General features: G+C 35.5%; 1 protein-coding gene across 1 annotated transcript in view; it reads left to right on the top strand.

Annotated features, from left to right (window-relative positions):
* LOC145673324 (transmembrane protein 59-like) overlaps window positions 1-14,431 on the top strand; it is a 347,898-nt gene extending 333,467 nt beyond the window's left edge. Inside the window, exons 6-7 of the mRNA XM_081742921.1 lie at window positions 8,395-8,577; window positions 13,587-14,431. Of these exons, the coding sequence (XP_081599047.1) occupies window positions 8,395-8,523 (129 nt within the window). The 3' untranslated portion in view covers window positions 8,524-8,577; window positions 13,587-14,431. The remainder of the gene's footprint in view (window positions 1-8,394; window positions 8,578-13,586) is intronic.
* The last annotated feature ends 3,726 nt before the right edge of the window (window positions 14,432-18,157 follow it).

Below are 18,157 nucleotides of genomic sequence, written 5' to 3'. Positions count from 1 at the left end.
TCAACTTTTTTTTTAGCCATTAGCTAATCTGGGTGTACTGTCATGAGTTTGTTACACAAACGGGGCAAGCACCACATAGTAGCACACACCCCGCGGTTATGGGAACAGATTTGAATCATGGAAATGAAGACTGGCCCCAAGCATTCTTTCGTCCGATGTGTCGTTCAGCTCCCATTACTATGGCACTTTAAGTAGAGCTTAGTGTGCAGTAACATATAAAATTTCAATCAAATACTTTCCATTACTGAATAAAATTATTTGGTTCCGAGCTTTAAAAAAAAAATAATAATTGCAACAAATCTATATATGCTAAAATGGAAAGTAGTTTTTTTGATTGTTATGGGTTAACACTGTGAAACCTAAAGGCTGGAATATATGAAATCAAAGTGTACATACATATCTATATCTCTATTTATGTATATCTTTCCATCTTTCTCTCTCCCTATATATATATATACAGACACTATAAAGCAAGTGGGTTGATAGTATACGGTAGTGTCGGGGATGGTGACACCTTTACATCGAACTGTGCTTGTCGTGTAAACATTATTTGACATTAGTGTCTTAATCTTCGACGTACCTATGAGCATTTTACTGTATATTCGTGTATTGAAACTGGTGAAACAAATTTCAGTTTCAGAATGTAAAAAAAAAAAGAAAAAAAAAAGAAAAAAAAGAAAAGAAGCCAAGGTCGAGAATCCTCAGACAACTAACAGCAGAGATATATTATCTTGTAAACTATTTGTCCTTGCCTTGTGAGCTTATTTGAATTTATTTTTAAGACCTTTAGGCAACTTTGGCCGAATGGACGATGATGGGGAAATTAGTGGAATGAAGAAAGTGGTAGGATACTAGATAACTTCGAAAAAACACACACATTCGAAAAATGAAATGAAATGAAATGAAATCTTTGAGTTTTACGTCCCACGGTTATGCCGGTTAGGCTAAAGGAGACACTGATGATGAGTAATGAATGAAATGGTGGAATGAAGAAAGTGGGAGGAAACGGGAGAACCCCGATAAAACCCACGCACACGGTGTTTGTCCACCACAAAGTTCACTTGGCGGGGCTGGGATCGAACCCGAGACCCCAAGCACCAGAGGTGAACGCTCTACCACTGAGCCACCGCGGTCCCCACACACATTCAATGTTTGTCCACCACAAAGCTCACATGGCACTAACCGAGATCGAACCGAGTACCACATACACCAGAGGTGAAGGCTTCACGGTGTAGCTACCGTGACATTTCTTTTCTTGTGTGTTCTGGGTAATACTTGTAACTTACAAGGGAAGAGAGAGAGATTATATATCGAAGTGGAATATGGTTTATATACCAATCGAAAGCACTAATGAAGCCTATTACAAAACTGTAATAAAAATTTTCCGAATGCATATACTATGCGAGTTATATGGATATATAGTGTGTCCAGATAATCCGTTACCACCCCTTGAAATCGCAAACGATAAGACAGATGCCAAAACTCGAAAACATGTGTTTGATCACTTTAAAAGTACAACGTATCAAAGCAAAAATTCTTGTCACAAGGCCACCCGCAGTGTACTGGGCGGGGTCCAACTCAAAAATTACAAAAGGTAAGGGGGTCAAGTAGCATATCGTTCGAAACTTCTTGGGAAATGAAAGAAGACGGAACAAGTCTCAATACTCTAAAATTACCTTGTGCAAAATGGCGGCCGATCAAACTGTCAGCAAAAACGTCATTGTAAAGTCGATGGCCACCCCCAAAACAATCCTGAAACGGCGAGGCAGATGTCAAAACAGGAAAACATGTGTGTCATCATTTCAAAAGTACAATGATTGGAAGTAAAAATATTTGTCTCAGGGTCCTCCACAATGTCCCAGGCGGGGTCATGTTCAAATTGTTCAAATGGCAAGGGAGGTCAAGTAGCACATCGTTTAAAGCTGTTATTAAATGAAAGCAGAAAGAACAAGTATGGACGCTCTACGATAATACTATGCAAACATCTTGCATTTTAGTTGTTCTTTCTGTAACCGGGTTTTAGTTTATTTTCACTTTAATTCTTGTACTCAACGGAAAGAAAGGGAATGCCCCTACTGTGAGATTCTGCTCTTTGAGCCCAATAATATCTAAACACAGAAAAAAAATAATAAAATAAAAGCAAATTAAGACATAAAGAAAAGAAACGACAACATTTGACATCTTTGAGTATAGAACTGACTAGTTAACATATAATGTACTTCCACGAACATAAATAAGTAGAGGTTGGAGCCATCAGAAGTAAAGACTCTTACCTCTACTTATTTATGTTCATGACTGCACAACAGTGGCACTTATGCTCGTTATCTGGTTTATCAATTATAAAATGATTCCAACGAAAGAATTCCTTGCACCAGGAAGAGTAAATACGTACAAATGTCTCAGAATGAAAACAAGTGCCGATTGCAAAATGGAAAGTGAATGTGCTCAGAAAATCGAAATGAAGATGTACATTTTGACCGGCCGCCATTTTACACAGGGTAATTTCAGAGGATCGAGACTTGTTCCGTGTTCTTTTATTTCTCAACAGCTTTATTTGACCATATTTGCCATTTGAAAATTTTGAGTAGGACCCCGTCTGGAACCTTGTGGAGGACCCTGGGACAAACATTTTACTTTCAATCATTGTACTTTTGAACAGATGACACATATCTTTTTCTTTTTTGACATCTGTCTTACCGTTTCAGTTTTTTTTTCTTTCTTTGGAGGGTGGCCATAGACTCTACAATGACGTTTTTGCTGACAGTTTGACCGGCCGCCATTTTGCACAGGGTAATTTTAGAGAGTTGGGACTTGTTCGTCTTCTTTCATTTCCTAAGAAGTTTCGAACGATATACTACTTGACCCCCTTACCTTTTGTAATTTTTGAGTTGGATCCCGCCTGGGACTCTGCGGGTGGCCCTGGGACAACAATGTTTGCTTTGATACATTGTACTTTTATAATGATCAAAAACGTGTTTTCCAATTTAGCATCTGTCTCATCGTTTGCGATTTCAAGGGGTGGAAATGGATTTTCTGGACACCCTGTATATTCAGTATATGCATTCGGAAAATTTTTATTACAGTTTTGTAATAGGCGTCATTAGTGCTTTCGATTGGTATATAAACCATCTTCCTCTTCGATGTATAATCTCCCTCTCTTCCCTTGTTAGTTGTATCTTGATTAGCATGGTGCAGCCTGCTACATTTTACTTTCGTTCCCATGGTATGCTGCTATATTTTTACGAGACAAACAAGACGAGACGAGACGAGACGGGACAGAACTTCTCGAGACGAGACACGAGACGGGACGAGCACATTTTTTCGAGACGAGACATGCTTTGCACGAGACGAGACAGCCTGAAGTCTCGTCTTGTCTCGTCTCGTGGCAACACTACTCTTAAACAACGAAGGTGTAAGAAGAGATTTGATTCCTTGCTCAAGAACATCTTAAAATTCTGTCTAGAAAATTGTGTGATCAGATTAGGGGCGTATTTAATAACAAATTTGCAAAACAAATAAACAGAAAAAATAATAATCGAATAGTAATGAAAAATGAGGCCTGTTTTGCAAAAGTTACATTGAAACCGTGGATTAATGAACAACTTGTATTTTTAATTGCACACATACTATTAAATGTATGTTATTACTCTACTAGAAGCATATGCTGCGACATTTAAAGAAGTACTTTTGCAGTTTCCCGAAGCATGTTCGTTGCCATTAAGTACAGTTTTCACTTTCTTGGAATACATCAAAACTCAACAATACTTAGAATCACTGGTTATACAAAATAATCCTAAAACCTAGAATTATGCCGTTCTCTAGAAATTCACTAAATGTACTAAAATGTACACTCCTAAACTCATACATTACACTGCAAACATTGCCGCGCCTTTGACGTGGGAAACCCGGGTTCGATTCCTGGCGGGAGCTCATATGGTTCGTATTCCACGTTAATCAGTAGGTCCTCGGATCATATAGCCTCACTGCTGAACGGGATGTTAAACTCCAAAAAATCAAATCAAAATATTCCTTACTATTAGAAAGATGAAAAGACATTTTAGGAACTTTCGATTTTTGTGCAATTAAAGAATAACTTGTGATTCACAAGTTGTGAAGGACTTCTTTTTTTACGAAATGTTATCTCAGTTAATACCAAAGCGGCTGACTAACATATTGACCCCTTGTAAGAAGAATGAAAGTACACTCGAATTATGGCGCTCCAATAGGTTAATTTTTGGGTCATTTATCGTGGCAATTAAAACGCAATTCCTGTAGCTTTCTTAATGGAACGGGAAGACAACCAATACGTACTCACAGGACAGCAAATATTTTATGGCACAATTTTTATTCTATGAACCATTAATACATACAAAAACTTTATATTTCCAAATTATATTAATGGGTCATTTTTAAAAAGTGAGGGCAACTGCCCCCCTAATCGCCGCTCATGCATTTGTGAACTTAAGAGGAGAATACTTGCTACCCTACCCTTGTTTTGTACTTCATTACTTCACTCGTTACATTACATAATCGGATAAGAACCTGCTTTCAGATAGACAAAATTCATTGTGAAACTGGACTTCTATGAGAAAAATTACCTATTGGTTTCTGTTTCTATTATTTTCGTATTTATATTACCTATTATTTTGTTGGTTTGTAAAGATTACTTTGTTTTTCGAAATAATGACTTGTCTATTTTTCGCAAGGTCGTTGGACCAGATTTATATTCGTACTCATTTCCATATTTTCCATCATAAAAGGAGTACCATTTAGTGTAATTATATTTTTAAAAGTGTTATTTTTATTTTATTTCTTCATTGTTTGATTTATTTGAAATTTCTGATGCTCATATTCAGTTGTTTTTAGAGAACGACATAATCATTGCAAGTGTCGCTTTAAAATATTGTATTATTTAATGCTAACACGGTAAGTTCCCACAAGTTGTCGCTAAAATCTGATTGCCATCTGATAGAGCATCATGAGAAATGAAATTAGCAAAATTTAAGGTGCTATGGACCAGAAGAATAGGAGCTACGGGGCTTCAAAATTTGAATATCCAAAAAGTTATATAATGGAATTATGTACGTTTAAAGTAAATGTCTTGAAAACCGTTAAAGCAATCAACACAAAAGTTGCACAATATTATGAGAATAAAATGCTTTATCGAAAACTAGAAACAGTGTTGCCATATGTGAAGCAATGTTTCCAACTCAGCATAAAAATATTTTGTTTGCAGTAGCACCATATACAAGTGTGCGCATATTTAAAATGAACTATTCATTAAACATAACTGTGAAGTGTAGTGGTACAATGTTGCATACTGTTGGAGCTACATGTGCTGAAAATGTTCAATGGAGAAGTCTGATATGTGACGACAGATGGTAATAAAGGAACGCATCAGAAAAAAGTGAGGGTTTTGCATTATACTTCTGTAGCCCGGTGAATAAGCAGACAACTCGCGAAAACAAAATGATACACACGAGGAAAGAAACACATATTTTCTAATTCTGTAAACTGGTTCTCCAGATTATCTTATTAATATTTGGAAGAGTACTTCTTTGGTTTATGTCTTTCGTGTTAAGTAACATATCCTTTTACTTCCTCTCCTACATGTCATATGATTATGTTTGTATACTGTAATATTACCATATTCACATTGAAAATATAATCAATTTATTACTACCTCATTTGGTTTTTAGTCGGTCCGGATAGCCGCGTGGTCTAGAAGGATAGACAACCGACATTTAGGGATCGCCTGTTCCAATCCCACCTCGTACATGTTTTTGTTGTACTTTTCACCTTACATTTCATTGTTACCTTTCTATTTCATAGTGGTTCGGAGCCCAGTTTACACTATAGGTCCCGTTCTATATAGCTTCGGAGCTGACACAAAACGTAAAAATGACATCACTCAATTTTGTTTTGCAAATGCATCAATATTTTGTGACACTGCTGACATTTTGCTATGTTATACTATCTGTCTTATGCATTTAAACTAAATTCATAGTATGAGACCCAAATTCCTTTACCATATGTTGCCATATATTAGACTTCTCCATTGTACATTTTCAGCACACGTAGCTCCAACAGTGTGTAACATTGTACCACTACAAGTCACTACTATATTTAATGATAAAAGTGCATGTACATTTTAAATCTGTGCACACGTGTATATGGTGCTATTTTAAACAAAATATTTTTATGCGAATTGGCAACACTGCTTCACCTATGGCAACCCTATTTCTGGTTTTCGATAGGACATTTTGTTCTCATTATATTGTGCAACTTTTGTGTTGATTGCTTTAACGATTTTCAAGATATTTACTTTAAACGTATATAATTCTATGATATAATTTTTTTGAATATTCAAATTTTGAAGCCCCGTTAGCTGCTATCCTTCTGGTCTATAGCACCTTACATTTTGCACATTTTCATTTCTCATGGTGCTCTATCAGATGTGCTATGTGGCAATTAGATTTTAGTTACAACTTGTGGGACCTTCCCGTGTAAGTTGAAAGAGTGACATGTTAAATGCCAGGAATAAATTATTAAATACTAACAGAGAGATTAAGTGTAACTGTCTTGAACTTGATAAAATTATAGAAGGAACTCAGTAGTATCAGTTAGATGTAAATAATACACTGAAGTGTCGTTGAACTAGGGATACCTGAGTAGTAGAGAGTTGTTGCTTTTTCTTGATAATGGCTGTCACACAACGAGACATAGATTCAACAAATCTATGAAGTAGTCCAGAACTATAGCCTGCCAAACGTCTTCCAGAATTTCCCATAAATCAGTTAAGGACCCCGGTGGTGGATGATAAGCTTGCACACTTTTTTCCAGTGTCCCAGAGGCAGAGGAAGTCCGGGCTTCTAGACAGCTATTTCAGTAGGGAGAAGTAAGTTAAATACTCCTCCCGGTGGTAGCCAAGCAGAGTCTGTGACAGAAGCAGTTGTCCTACTGGTGCACTCCATTTCTATCCGGAAGGCAAAAAGCATGAAGGGATGTAAGTGATCGCCTAGCAGTTCTACATACTTCAATGTAGTAGAGTTGCATGGTACATAGTCCCAAACATTGCCAAAAGAAAGCTCTCCAAGCCATTATTGAGTCTCCTTGACCTTGTACAGTTCCAACCAGACATGCTGAATCTATGGCTTCATGGAGCTGGTGCCATATTCGTCTCTCAGTTTGATGCTGTCGCAATCAAGGCTCACCACACCATACTAACCTCTTTCAATCGATGCAGATGGTCCAGTCACGGTATTCTGTGACACATGAAAGACGTTAGGCACGGAGGCGTACGGTGGGAAATGGTACTTTCGTGGGTCATCGGCTTGAAGCCCATACTATGAAGTGAGCGTTGCACGCATCGTGTATGGCTGTATAATTTTTGTTCTGACCTCCAACTGGACCCTGAATCCTTCATTCAATTGAGTAATTTACCTCGGGTAAGGTTTGGTGGCACTGGCTACCTGCTATACAACGAGTCTTCAAAGATTACGGTCATTCTATGTTGCTTGTTGCTTTCCGTTTACCGATTACTTTCCTTCTACCGCTATTCATTTACTCTTGACACTGTGAAACGTGAAAACTCCGTTTCTCACAAGATTTCTGAAGTTGGATGGCCCTTGTTCGGAGGACTTATTCTCGATCGAAGATATCTAAATCGCCCTATTATCCTTTCTGTCACGTTTACTAATTGCTTCGAGACTACTATAGTTATAACTATATATATATATATATATATATATATATATATATATATATATATTCCCCAAAGGAACGGAGGGATTCCCGGACATGCTATGAAGGAAAAAAGTGTCACACGTTGTTAATCCCGTGCGCACACGTAACAGCGTTTTCAAACATGCATTTTTCAATAGAGTAGATATGACTTTCTAAGTGACGTTTTTAACCGCACTCTCTACGATGTATTGTTTTTAAGCTGTTGGCCTCTGAAGTTCATGTTCCCACACTTTCGACACTCTGTCATTCCTAAACGGGACGGAATTTCCCCCATGTTCACTAGGACATTTTTTGTTTCTTTTTAGATATACTATCATCCGTCCAAGTTTGTCCACGTAGTTACCGTTCACCCTATATATATATATACAGTATATATATATATATATATATATATATATATATATATATATATATATATATAGTTATAAACTGTATAATTATCGTACGGCAGTGTCCACACATGCACAGAAAGAGGCAGCAGGGCCACGATATTATATAACGTAGTCTATCCCTAATTCAGTAGAATTTCAGTGTATTAAAATGACTAGCTTGCGTTTGTTAAGAGAATGTTCGATTATGCTAGATTGTAGTTGAAAAAGAAAAGTATAGAAGTATGTGTGGTTTTTATATGAAACATTGTATTTTCAGAGTAATATGGAGTACCTTCAAACCAACGTGCTGGAGTATCCTGTTGATGCTGAGCTAAGTAAAAAAATACCTCTTGATAAAGCTACTGCGCCAGAATTGCCGTTGAAAATCAGCATTGAGAAACTGTAACAAAAAGGAAAACCTGCCAAATCTTCATTTAAAAAATCATTCCTAATTGTTCTTGTAAGTATATGTACAGATTACTTAATAACCTGATGGGATCCATATTGATTATCGAAATATTGATCTTTGAACTCACTTAAACATCCGTGTTTCTAATTTATCTGTGTATGTTTTAACGACTGCGTGTCATCATCTTCAGTATATTTGTATCCATTAAGAAATTCTCACTGTGTTTCGTTAACTTAAAGTACCGGTAACATTCTTGTGCCTTAGAAATATTATTATTATACTTTGATGACACAATCTTGAATTTACGGTAAAAGAAACCACTTGAAAATTTAATGTACATCACTTTAACTACTATGTGTGACCTCCTATTATATCATTGGTTCAAACTCGGGGATGGAGAACCAACTTTTTGAATTTTCGCTCCAAATCGAAAATCTTTTCCAGGACTAAAATTTTTCAAGGACAGGATGTTAGAAAGTACTCTGTGTAGTGTATATATTCTGATTTCCATCATTCGTTTGCAGATGATATAAACATAGATTTTAGAAAAAGAACTTGCATTTACACTACCTCCAAACATAGGTTATTAAAGATTCACTTGAATGTACTTTTCTCTTTAAAATGTATTTTATATTCCGTTTTCTAATGAATGATGTAAAATCAAACAGCAGTAGTTCGAAACAGACAGATTATAAAACACAGCTGCTTAAACGAGTTCAAGATCAATATTTCGTCATATAGATATCAAATTTAAAAGAAATTACAGCGAAACTAAAAAATGAAAAATGAAAAGTGTTAGTAAGAATCCTCTTTATGTAAGTTCATCGGAAATGCTATGACTTGGGTAACGTGGATAAGTTTCCGCTGTATGTAATTCAGTTTCCTTTTGACAAGTTTTGTGATGAACAAGGGTTAGCTTACTTCCTTTAGTTTTCAATTTTTCTTTTTCTAGCTACACTTGATGATAAGTGTGTTTAATGCTTGGAAATTCGCGATAAACACTGTTTGTTGTGTTCCAGTCTGCAGAAACACTCGCATTTAACGAAATATTAATTTAATCCCGAAAAATAAGGCTATATACACAGTGTATTTACATCCGTATTTAAGGAAAATCATATTACTAAATTTTCCGCATTTAACGAAAACAAAATAAAATTAATTTTAAAAATCGAAAGAACCGTCATTAGTAAATTAAAAGCTTTGATGCACTAGAATCGATAAGTCCACATGTATGTGTTTATTTCGACAACTATAGACAGAAACTAGTGTCAATATTTCGATAACTATAGTCTGACATTAGGATAGGTATTATTCTTTTAAGCTCAAAAATGTTGGTATGTTTTCTACGCGTTTTCGGCGCAGGAGACCTGGGTTCGATTCGTGGTAGGAGCTCATGTGATTCGGATCCAACAAACTGTAGATCCATGTCTGATATAGCCTTGCTGTGAAAGGGGCACTAAACCCCAATTCAACCAACTAACCAACTTCGTTATGAATGTTCGTTTTTGTTCTGGATTTCAGTACTATGCTTTTCAGTCGTGGAAAGGTGAAAACACTGATAGTGTACATATATTTAAAATAATAGATTAGATTCAGTGGTTTATCATTTAACAACATGTTTAAAGCAAGATGTTATCTATGTTTATTTAAATGTGTTAATTTGTAGTCATTTTAAATGAACAATCCTTAAAATTACAAATCAAAATCATTCAGATCTACCGTTTTAAAAACATAAAATGTGTGAAAATTTAAAAAAATGTATTATATATCTTAGTGCAACCTTTTTTTGTGCCAAAGTATTTAGTGAAAATTCTCATTTAAGGAAAAAAAAGAAGAAGAAAGAAAATCCCCGCAAGTTATTCGTTAAATTGGGATTATACTGTGTATTTTATTTTGCTCTTCTATACATGTTGTTGCAACTGTTGCTCTGTTGTTAAATATTTAATCAACAGAACTCAACAGTGCAGCTCAAACATTTCCGCAGGGTTATAATTAGACTGTATTATGAAACACATTCAAATCAGCCCAGAATAGTGAGAACCAAAAACAACTGCAAGTTATATTGTCAGACACATGGTACAGCGGGGGACACTTCTAAATGGTACACCTTAGCCGTAAATCTCCATATGGCTGTACCATTTAGAAGTGTCCCCCGCTGTACAAATGAGTCATTTATCAACGAATGATTCTGTCCGTTAAATTAAGTAATTCATAGTTTCATTCAAATCTTATTCGATTCAGAAGTGTGCATCACTCTTTAGACTACCACAGTTATACCAACTAACAAGGAGAAAGCAAGCAATAAATAGACACATTTTCTTCAGATGAACTAGAGTAAATGTATAATTACTGAAATATCCTCTAGAGTGAATTTTTCTAAAATAAACTTGTATCTTGCACCACCAACTACAAATCACCACCTCCTTTCTTGTTTAAGATTCTGTTTTCATAATATTTTGATAATTTCTGTGACCATGATCCAATCCATACGCTAAGAATATCATTATAATTCCATTCAAAATGATGTTCCTTGTCCCGTACATTATAATAATAGACTAGTTCACATCGCTCAAGCGTAGGATCCTGGTCACACAGATGACCGAAATATTATGAAAGTGGAATCTTAAACAAGATCGGAGTTCGTGGTGCAAGGTACGAATTGATTTTATAATAAAAGTAGTTGATTTAAAACGGGCGTTTTCTAGGGATATCGATATGTAAAGTAAAATATGGAGGAAAAGTATCATAGATAATACATGACTATAGTGCCACTCATCACGAGTTATGATTCGTTTGTTTTGAATGATGTGCAAAACACATTGTAGTTGCTGTCTGGTTTCCTAATTCGTTTAACTCTTGGTTTCTTTAGTCAACGATCAGCTCGTGACTGAATGTTAAAAAAAAAAAAAAAAAAAAAAAAAACCTTTTGTGTGACACTTTTAAATTAAGATGAAACTTTAATTGAGCCTTACAAATAAACTTTTTTTTTCATAGTAGTATACGACGATGCTTAAAAACCACTTAAACCCTTAAGTAAGTAACTGATGCATTTTTATTACGTAATTTAAAAAAAAATGATAGATGTTGAAAAAACTTGTTTTGGTAAAATAGTAAACCGTTTCACCCTTTTCAAACAGAATTAAGGCTCCTTCATGAATATCGAATCTTATTATGAAATAATAAACACTTCTGACCAGAGTACATACACTTGTTTATTAAAAACTAAATTCCAGTGTAACAGTTTCGACAACGTACCGTTGTCTTCATCAGACACTAACTCTGATATTAGTGTCTGATGAAGACAACGGTACGTTGTCGAAACTGTTACACTGGAATTTAGTTTTTAATAAACAAGTGTATATACTCTGATCAGAAGTGTTTATTATTTCTTTAGTGAGTTCCAGAGTCGAGATGGATACAGTTATTATGAAAATAACATCTTGACCTGTAGCAGATAATTTGGTTAACAGGTTTCTTTTTGATAACAAATTCTTGCAGCCCTTTAATGACAAACTATGTGTATGCCTCAACTTCATGTTGAAGCACGGGATACTAAAACACACTCCATGAAACGTAAATGAAAAGTAAAACTGAATGCAAATACATAGTTCACTCTGAAGAAGGATAGCAGTATTGGGGTTGAAGGGGTGCCCATATGTGGGTTTTAGGATGCAGATTATAGCCATGAATTTTTTTTCGGGGATGTAATATTTCATTGAAAATGGCACCGTCGAAATTAAATTATATCACAATGATGCTGTTAAGAGTGCTAAATTGAATAAAGTTAGATTCAAAAGCAAGTTACCTTGGTTTTGTCACATTCAACTCTGGTCTCCTCTAGAATGCTCGTCTAAGCATTTGGGAGAATGGACATCGCTAGAGGGAGAATCACAGAAATTACTAAAGGTCAAAAATTCAATGCTCTTCCAATTAAGAGAACGTTCAAGTGCACTATATACAAACATACCATTGACAGACTAAGAGAAATGTAACTAAAAAGGGGAAATATTTATGCTGTTGATGAAAAAATGGTCTCGGGAAATCGAGGAGCACTGGTCGGAATCTCAGTATAGAGAACAAAGCCCCTGCCGTTTCCGTGTCACCTGAACGTAGCGCGATAAATTAAAAGTTAGGTCAAATTAGGCGTTTGCTTTCTTTCCATAGATAAATTGTAAGATGGCACTTCATTATGCTCTTTTTTAAGTTCAGTTTTGCCATAAAATATCTTTAAAGACAAAGATGATGCCTCTTTTCTATATACTTTTCGTTATTATTATTATTATTATTATTATTATTATTATTAATAATGATAATAATAATATTAATATTATTATTATTAATATTATTATTATTATTATTAAGTAGGCTACCATGATGTTTTGAGTAAAATGGCATGAAATCTTTCGGTTTAACGTCCCACGCTTATGCCCTTTAGGCTAAAGGGGACGATGATTAAGGCAAATGAATTATGATAAAATTGGTGGAATGAGAATGTGGAAGGAAACGAGAGTACCCCGAGAAAATCCATGAACACGATGTTGTCCACCAGTAATTTACGTGGCATGTCTTGAATAAGACTATACTTATCGGCTTAATTGTACTCTTGCAAGTCTGTAATTTGGTCATGTCACCAAGTCGGGAGTAATTTGCTTAGAAAATCAGTATGGGATCGATATTTTAAAGTATTCCATCATTTTCCTGTAGTAGAATAGAGGAAACCGTAGATAAATCCCAGTCACTATGGGTGACCGCAGTATTCGAACCCAAGTCTTCTGATTACGAAGTGAATACTTGTCCTTAGTTGACATGATATAATAAATAGACGTTTATTTTTTAAAATGTAGAATTAATTGCCTCTTTAGTGGAAAGCAAAACGGTAAACTTTAGGATTGCTAATGGTTCATTGTGCTACACGAAAATTCCATCCGTGACAGACGAATTTAGGAATCAATTGATTTGCTTCCAACAAAAGAGTAAGCAGTTGTTGAATAACAATTATAGTTTATTATATAACAATTTTAATTTATTAACCAATTATATAAGTAATTTTCTTCTTCTAGGTTCACGTGATATTTCCGATTTAAAAAAAAAAATAAAGTGAAAATTTGCAAGTTACTTATTGATCAAGACTGTATTATCGCCAGCATTTGTCCACGTGGGAAAAAGAAATCAGGATCTAACAGGTTAAATTCACTTCAGGATAACATAAATAGTTGGCCTACATTGTTTACATTTTGTGCTTATCTAGTCTGAATTTTCTCATTGTCTTAAAACAAAATGAAATATTAGGTGTTTCACCAGAGCTATTTATTGTTTAATCAAAGAAACCCACTGTATAAAGAATAGAGAAGAAAAGTGGTCACAACTCTATGTTTATACACAGTCTAGTAATGTGGGTATAATTACATATTGAAGAGAAATTTTTGTATTTGTAACTTTCAAATTAGTTTTGTATGTAAATGAATTACCAGCAAGCTGTGCGAAAGAAGCATAAGTGTATTTTTGTGTTCAGTATTGTATCTTGTCTACCCTCTCTATGTGTACATTTTTCTTCCTTTTTTGTTTTGATCGTTTGTTTTTTGTTTGTGGTTTGTTGTATACGATGTGGAAAATTGTAGCACTTGTTAAAATCATCGAATTCATACTAGCATGTCTTCATACTTGCTCTTTCTTTTGTCCGTGTTTTCAACATTGAAGCTTTTATTGACTATTAAAATTTTAAAATGAAAGAAAACAATTACTGATATGATCGTGTCTAGTACCAAAGAATTAAGTATTTGTTGATTGTTATTTTCAAGAAAATAAAAATATTTAAATGGTAAAACAAAATGGTATTATATACATATATACTATTAAATTTTTTGAAATAAATAAATGTTAAACACAAAAGACAAGATTTATTTTATATCTAACATTGATTCCTTAACTTTCTCTCTCTCTCTCTCTCTCTCTCTCCATATATATATATATATATATTGTAAAACTTTGTCTCATATAGGATTTTTGGGTAGAGCATTTAATAAAAAGAGCGTCCGGAATCGATCTCCCACTACCAATTTTATTATAAAATTTTCCACTCTAAGAGTATTTCCACAAAATACTGTACAAATAAATCTCTCTAATATCAAAGGTTAGTTACAGGTGGTCTTTGACCGTAAGGTCGCAGACAGGATCTCCAACAGAGCCCCGAAGCAGGCTAAGAGGAGTGGAATTAGGTGCCCAAAGCTCCGAAGCAAGCAGTGGGTAGGTTAGATGGTCAACAGAGCCCCGAAGCAGGCTAAGCGGCTGAGGTTAGGATTCCCAGTCAAAGCTCCGAAGCAGGCTAAGCTAGGAGAAAGGATAGGCGTAGTCCCGAAGCAGATTAGAGGCCCTGGGTTTAGGTTACTCCTAAAGTCCCGAAGCAGACTAGAGGAGGGTCACCAGAAAACTGGCGTCGAGCTGTCTTCGTCCATCCAATTTATAGGGTCCTTTGGGTGGCGGTGGCGCTGCTGCTCCGATGTCGTCTTCTGCTCCGTGGGAGAGGCCAGATGCCGTCGTCTGTATGTGACTGTAGATCCATCTGGTGAGAGATCCTCTTGCCGAACCACGTGGTGGTGTTTGTAAACACTGATGCGTGGAATTGTTTGTTTACAACATCACATAGGATATTACACCCCCCTGGCTTGTTTAAAAAGCCGAAGGGTTATTTTTCTTCATAAGAGGGTTGGCAACACTGAGGTATCACACAAAAATAAATCACTAAAAACATTAATAACACTTGCAACACTAAAAAAAAAAAAAAAAACACTTATCGGAGCAGTAATAAGGTAGCGGAAGAAAGCACTAAACAGTTAGTCCCTAATCACAGGCAGGATCGGTGCATTTTAATATGTCACTTCATTTCCTTCGAGGTAGGGCTGTTTTAAGCTTTGGCTTAATACACATATATTAGTTCACTTATAGTGAGTGGTGTTGGAGCTTGTAATGTCGGTTGCTCCTTAGTCAAATTATTGGTATTAAATGTGTCCATCGGAATTGGAGGAGATATTTCTAAGCGAGGCGTTTTGGATATTTTTGGTATGGAGCGAAGACGGATATATAATATATATAAAATGAGTTGGAAGTACTAAAAAAGCTGCTATTGACACTGAGATATAAAGATGTTCCATACTGGAAGAAGAGAAAAAAAATCAAATTACAATTGGTAATTATCGGAAATCCTTTATAAAGTAAAAATGTTTATGAAGCGTTGCTATTAATAAGGCGTTTATAAACAAAATATAAAAATATGCCAAGTCCAATCAATAATATAATAATGAGGGTAGCAATTGCAAATATGGTCCATGGGAATGCGTTGGAGAGATGAAATTCCGGCATCTTATCCAGCAAAGAGCTTTGTTCATGCTGGAGTAAAGAATTCATGGAGGTAATAGTACGTTGTAGATTTTGAAAATTGTAGGTGAAGTTCAAATTTGGGTTCTTTGGTAATTTCCTATATATTAATGTAAAGTTCGCCGATGTTCTAGTGGGAAGATTCAAAGTATCCGTTATTATACGTTGAAATTCTTCATATTTAAAAAAGTATGTTGATGAGCGATTAACTGCATCAGCGGCTAACATACGGTTTCTTTGGAGTGCTATTTTAACAGATTTACATGTAGTAAGATGAAGTCCCATGGGTGTATATAGATAAAATTCCTCTGTCCGTGATAAAGTAGGTTTTAGATGGCAGCTATCAGTTGTATTTCGGAAAACTAAATTATATAGACAGCCTGGTTTTTGAGAGCGAGGTTGTGCCTGTAATTTATATTATGAGATTGGCATAGTGATAAGTCTAACTCATAGATTCCTTGGTCCGTCCAGATTGCATATTCAGGTGTTTGAATACGTATATGAGCTGTCTTAGAAAACCATTGTTAAAATTTTTATATAAAATGTGATAATCATTAGTGTGCACAATTGGTGTTTGTATTATAATGTCGAAATTGGCAGTTTCTGGGTCGAATGAGATTAAAAAAAAAATGCTTTTGAACACTGATAAAATAATCCAAGATCTCTTTCCATTAGTGTGCCCCTTAGGTTTATATTCTGTCTAATCATTTCTTTAGCTAAGGCAGGTTTTATTAAAGCATCGTTAACTTTATTTTGAAGAATGCTTTGTATTATAGTATCAAAGTGTTGTTCTACATTTTGAAAATTAAGACGAGCGATCAGATAACGTTCATTTGTGGCCGTTGTACATATCGATTTCAAAATACTATGATGAGTTTCGCTTATCAATTTTTCGACAGCTACTGAAAAGTTGTCACCAAATGTGTGAGTTCAAAATTACTTTTCTTAATTTCTTGTATTTGAGAATTTAGGTAATCATTTTGTGCGTGCATTTGACTAATAGCTGATTTTACTTTATGAACTTCACATAGACTATATCCACTAAGTCCAAAATTTGCGAGTCCAAGTAATAGGTTAAAGATCATCCGTCGAGGTCTTTTGGAACATCCTGTTTTAAAATCACAAGGTATTATATCTTTGACTTTATTAGTGAATTGACGTTCTTTATCGTGCATAAGAGATACTATTTGTTCATATCCAGTACAAAAATCATTCGGAAGGTGTACTGCCGAAAAGTTTAAATGGAGCCTAAGAATTCTATATTGTCATAACTGATTATAGGCTTGAACTTGGCTATAGATATCCCATATTGTGCGAATACAAGTTCATTCCCACTTATGCCGTCTATAAGCAGTACTAGGAAGTGACAAGTTAAAAGGATCAACATTCTGCTACTGAATATGTGTACTTCCTACAAAAAAGAAAAAATGCTGAGTAGGAAAAATAATATTAAATAGCAGTCAAGTAATACAGGGTTTTCATAAAATATGGACGGATTTAATTCGCTTATAATTTACATAAAAATGCTCATATTGAAATCAAATAAAGTGCAAACGGTAGCGGAAGGATTAAATTTTTACCTGTAATCTGCACCAGCTCAATTCATTCACCGCCACACCTCCAACTGGGCGCCATTTACGTCCACACATTCGCGTAGGCGGCGCTGTCCGCCGTGTTTGATCCGAAATGCCAGCTACAGACGCCCTGATTTTGTCCTTTAAGTTCTCCAAACCACTTGGCTTCTTTGCATAAACTTCCGTTTTGTTGTTAATTCCGGTTGTCTGTGGAATTCCGAGTTCCATGGACCGTCTAGGAATCGACTTCTGTGGGCTGTTGATGATGCTTTCCCTTACCCTGCTCACTGTTGCAGGCGATGTTGGCGGCCTCCCACTTCGAGGACGGTCCAGGACGCTTCCTGTCTCCAAGAACTTAGCATGCCACTTTCGGATTGCACTCTCAGTCGGTGCCGGCTTTTTGAACTCTTTGGTGAGCTTCCGACACACCAGAATTGCTGATTTTAGCTCTGCGTACCACAGAACACATTGCGCTTTCTCTTTCACCGACGCCATCTTTGATACGGTAAAAAAAAAAAAATAGTCTTCTCAGAGGAGTTTTTCATTTATTTATTTCTTTAAAAGACACACACACCAATACAGCTTACAACTTACTTTTAACAGTTAACATTGAAACAACAATGAAAACAACAATGGATGGAATTTGGTAAGAAACTGGCCCTTGCCCTCCCTCTCCCTCTCTCAAC

The sequence above is a fragment of the Thermobia domestica genome, chromosome 16, assembly GCF_964235325.1.
Source record: "Thermobia domestica chromosome 16, izTheDome1.hap1.1, whole genome shotgun sequence".
Lineage (NCBI taxonomy): Eukaryota > Metazoa > Arthropoda > Insecta > Zygentoma > Lepismatidae > Thermobia > Thermobia domestica.
Note: the sequence above shows the minus strand (reverse complement) of the source record. Positions and strands in the feature narration are given on the sequence as shown.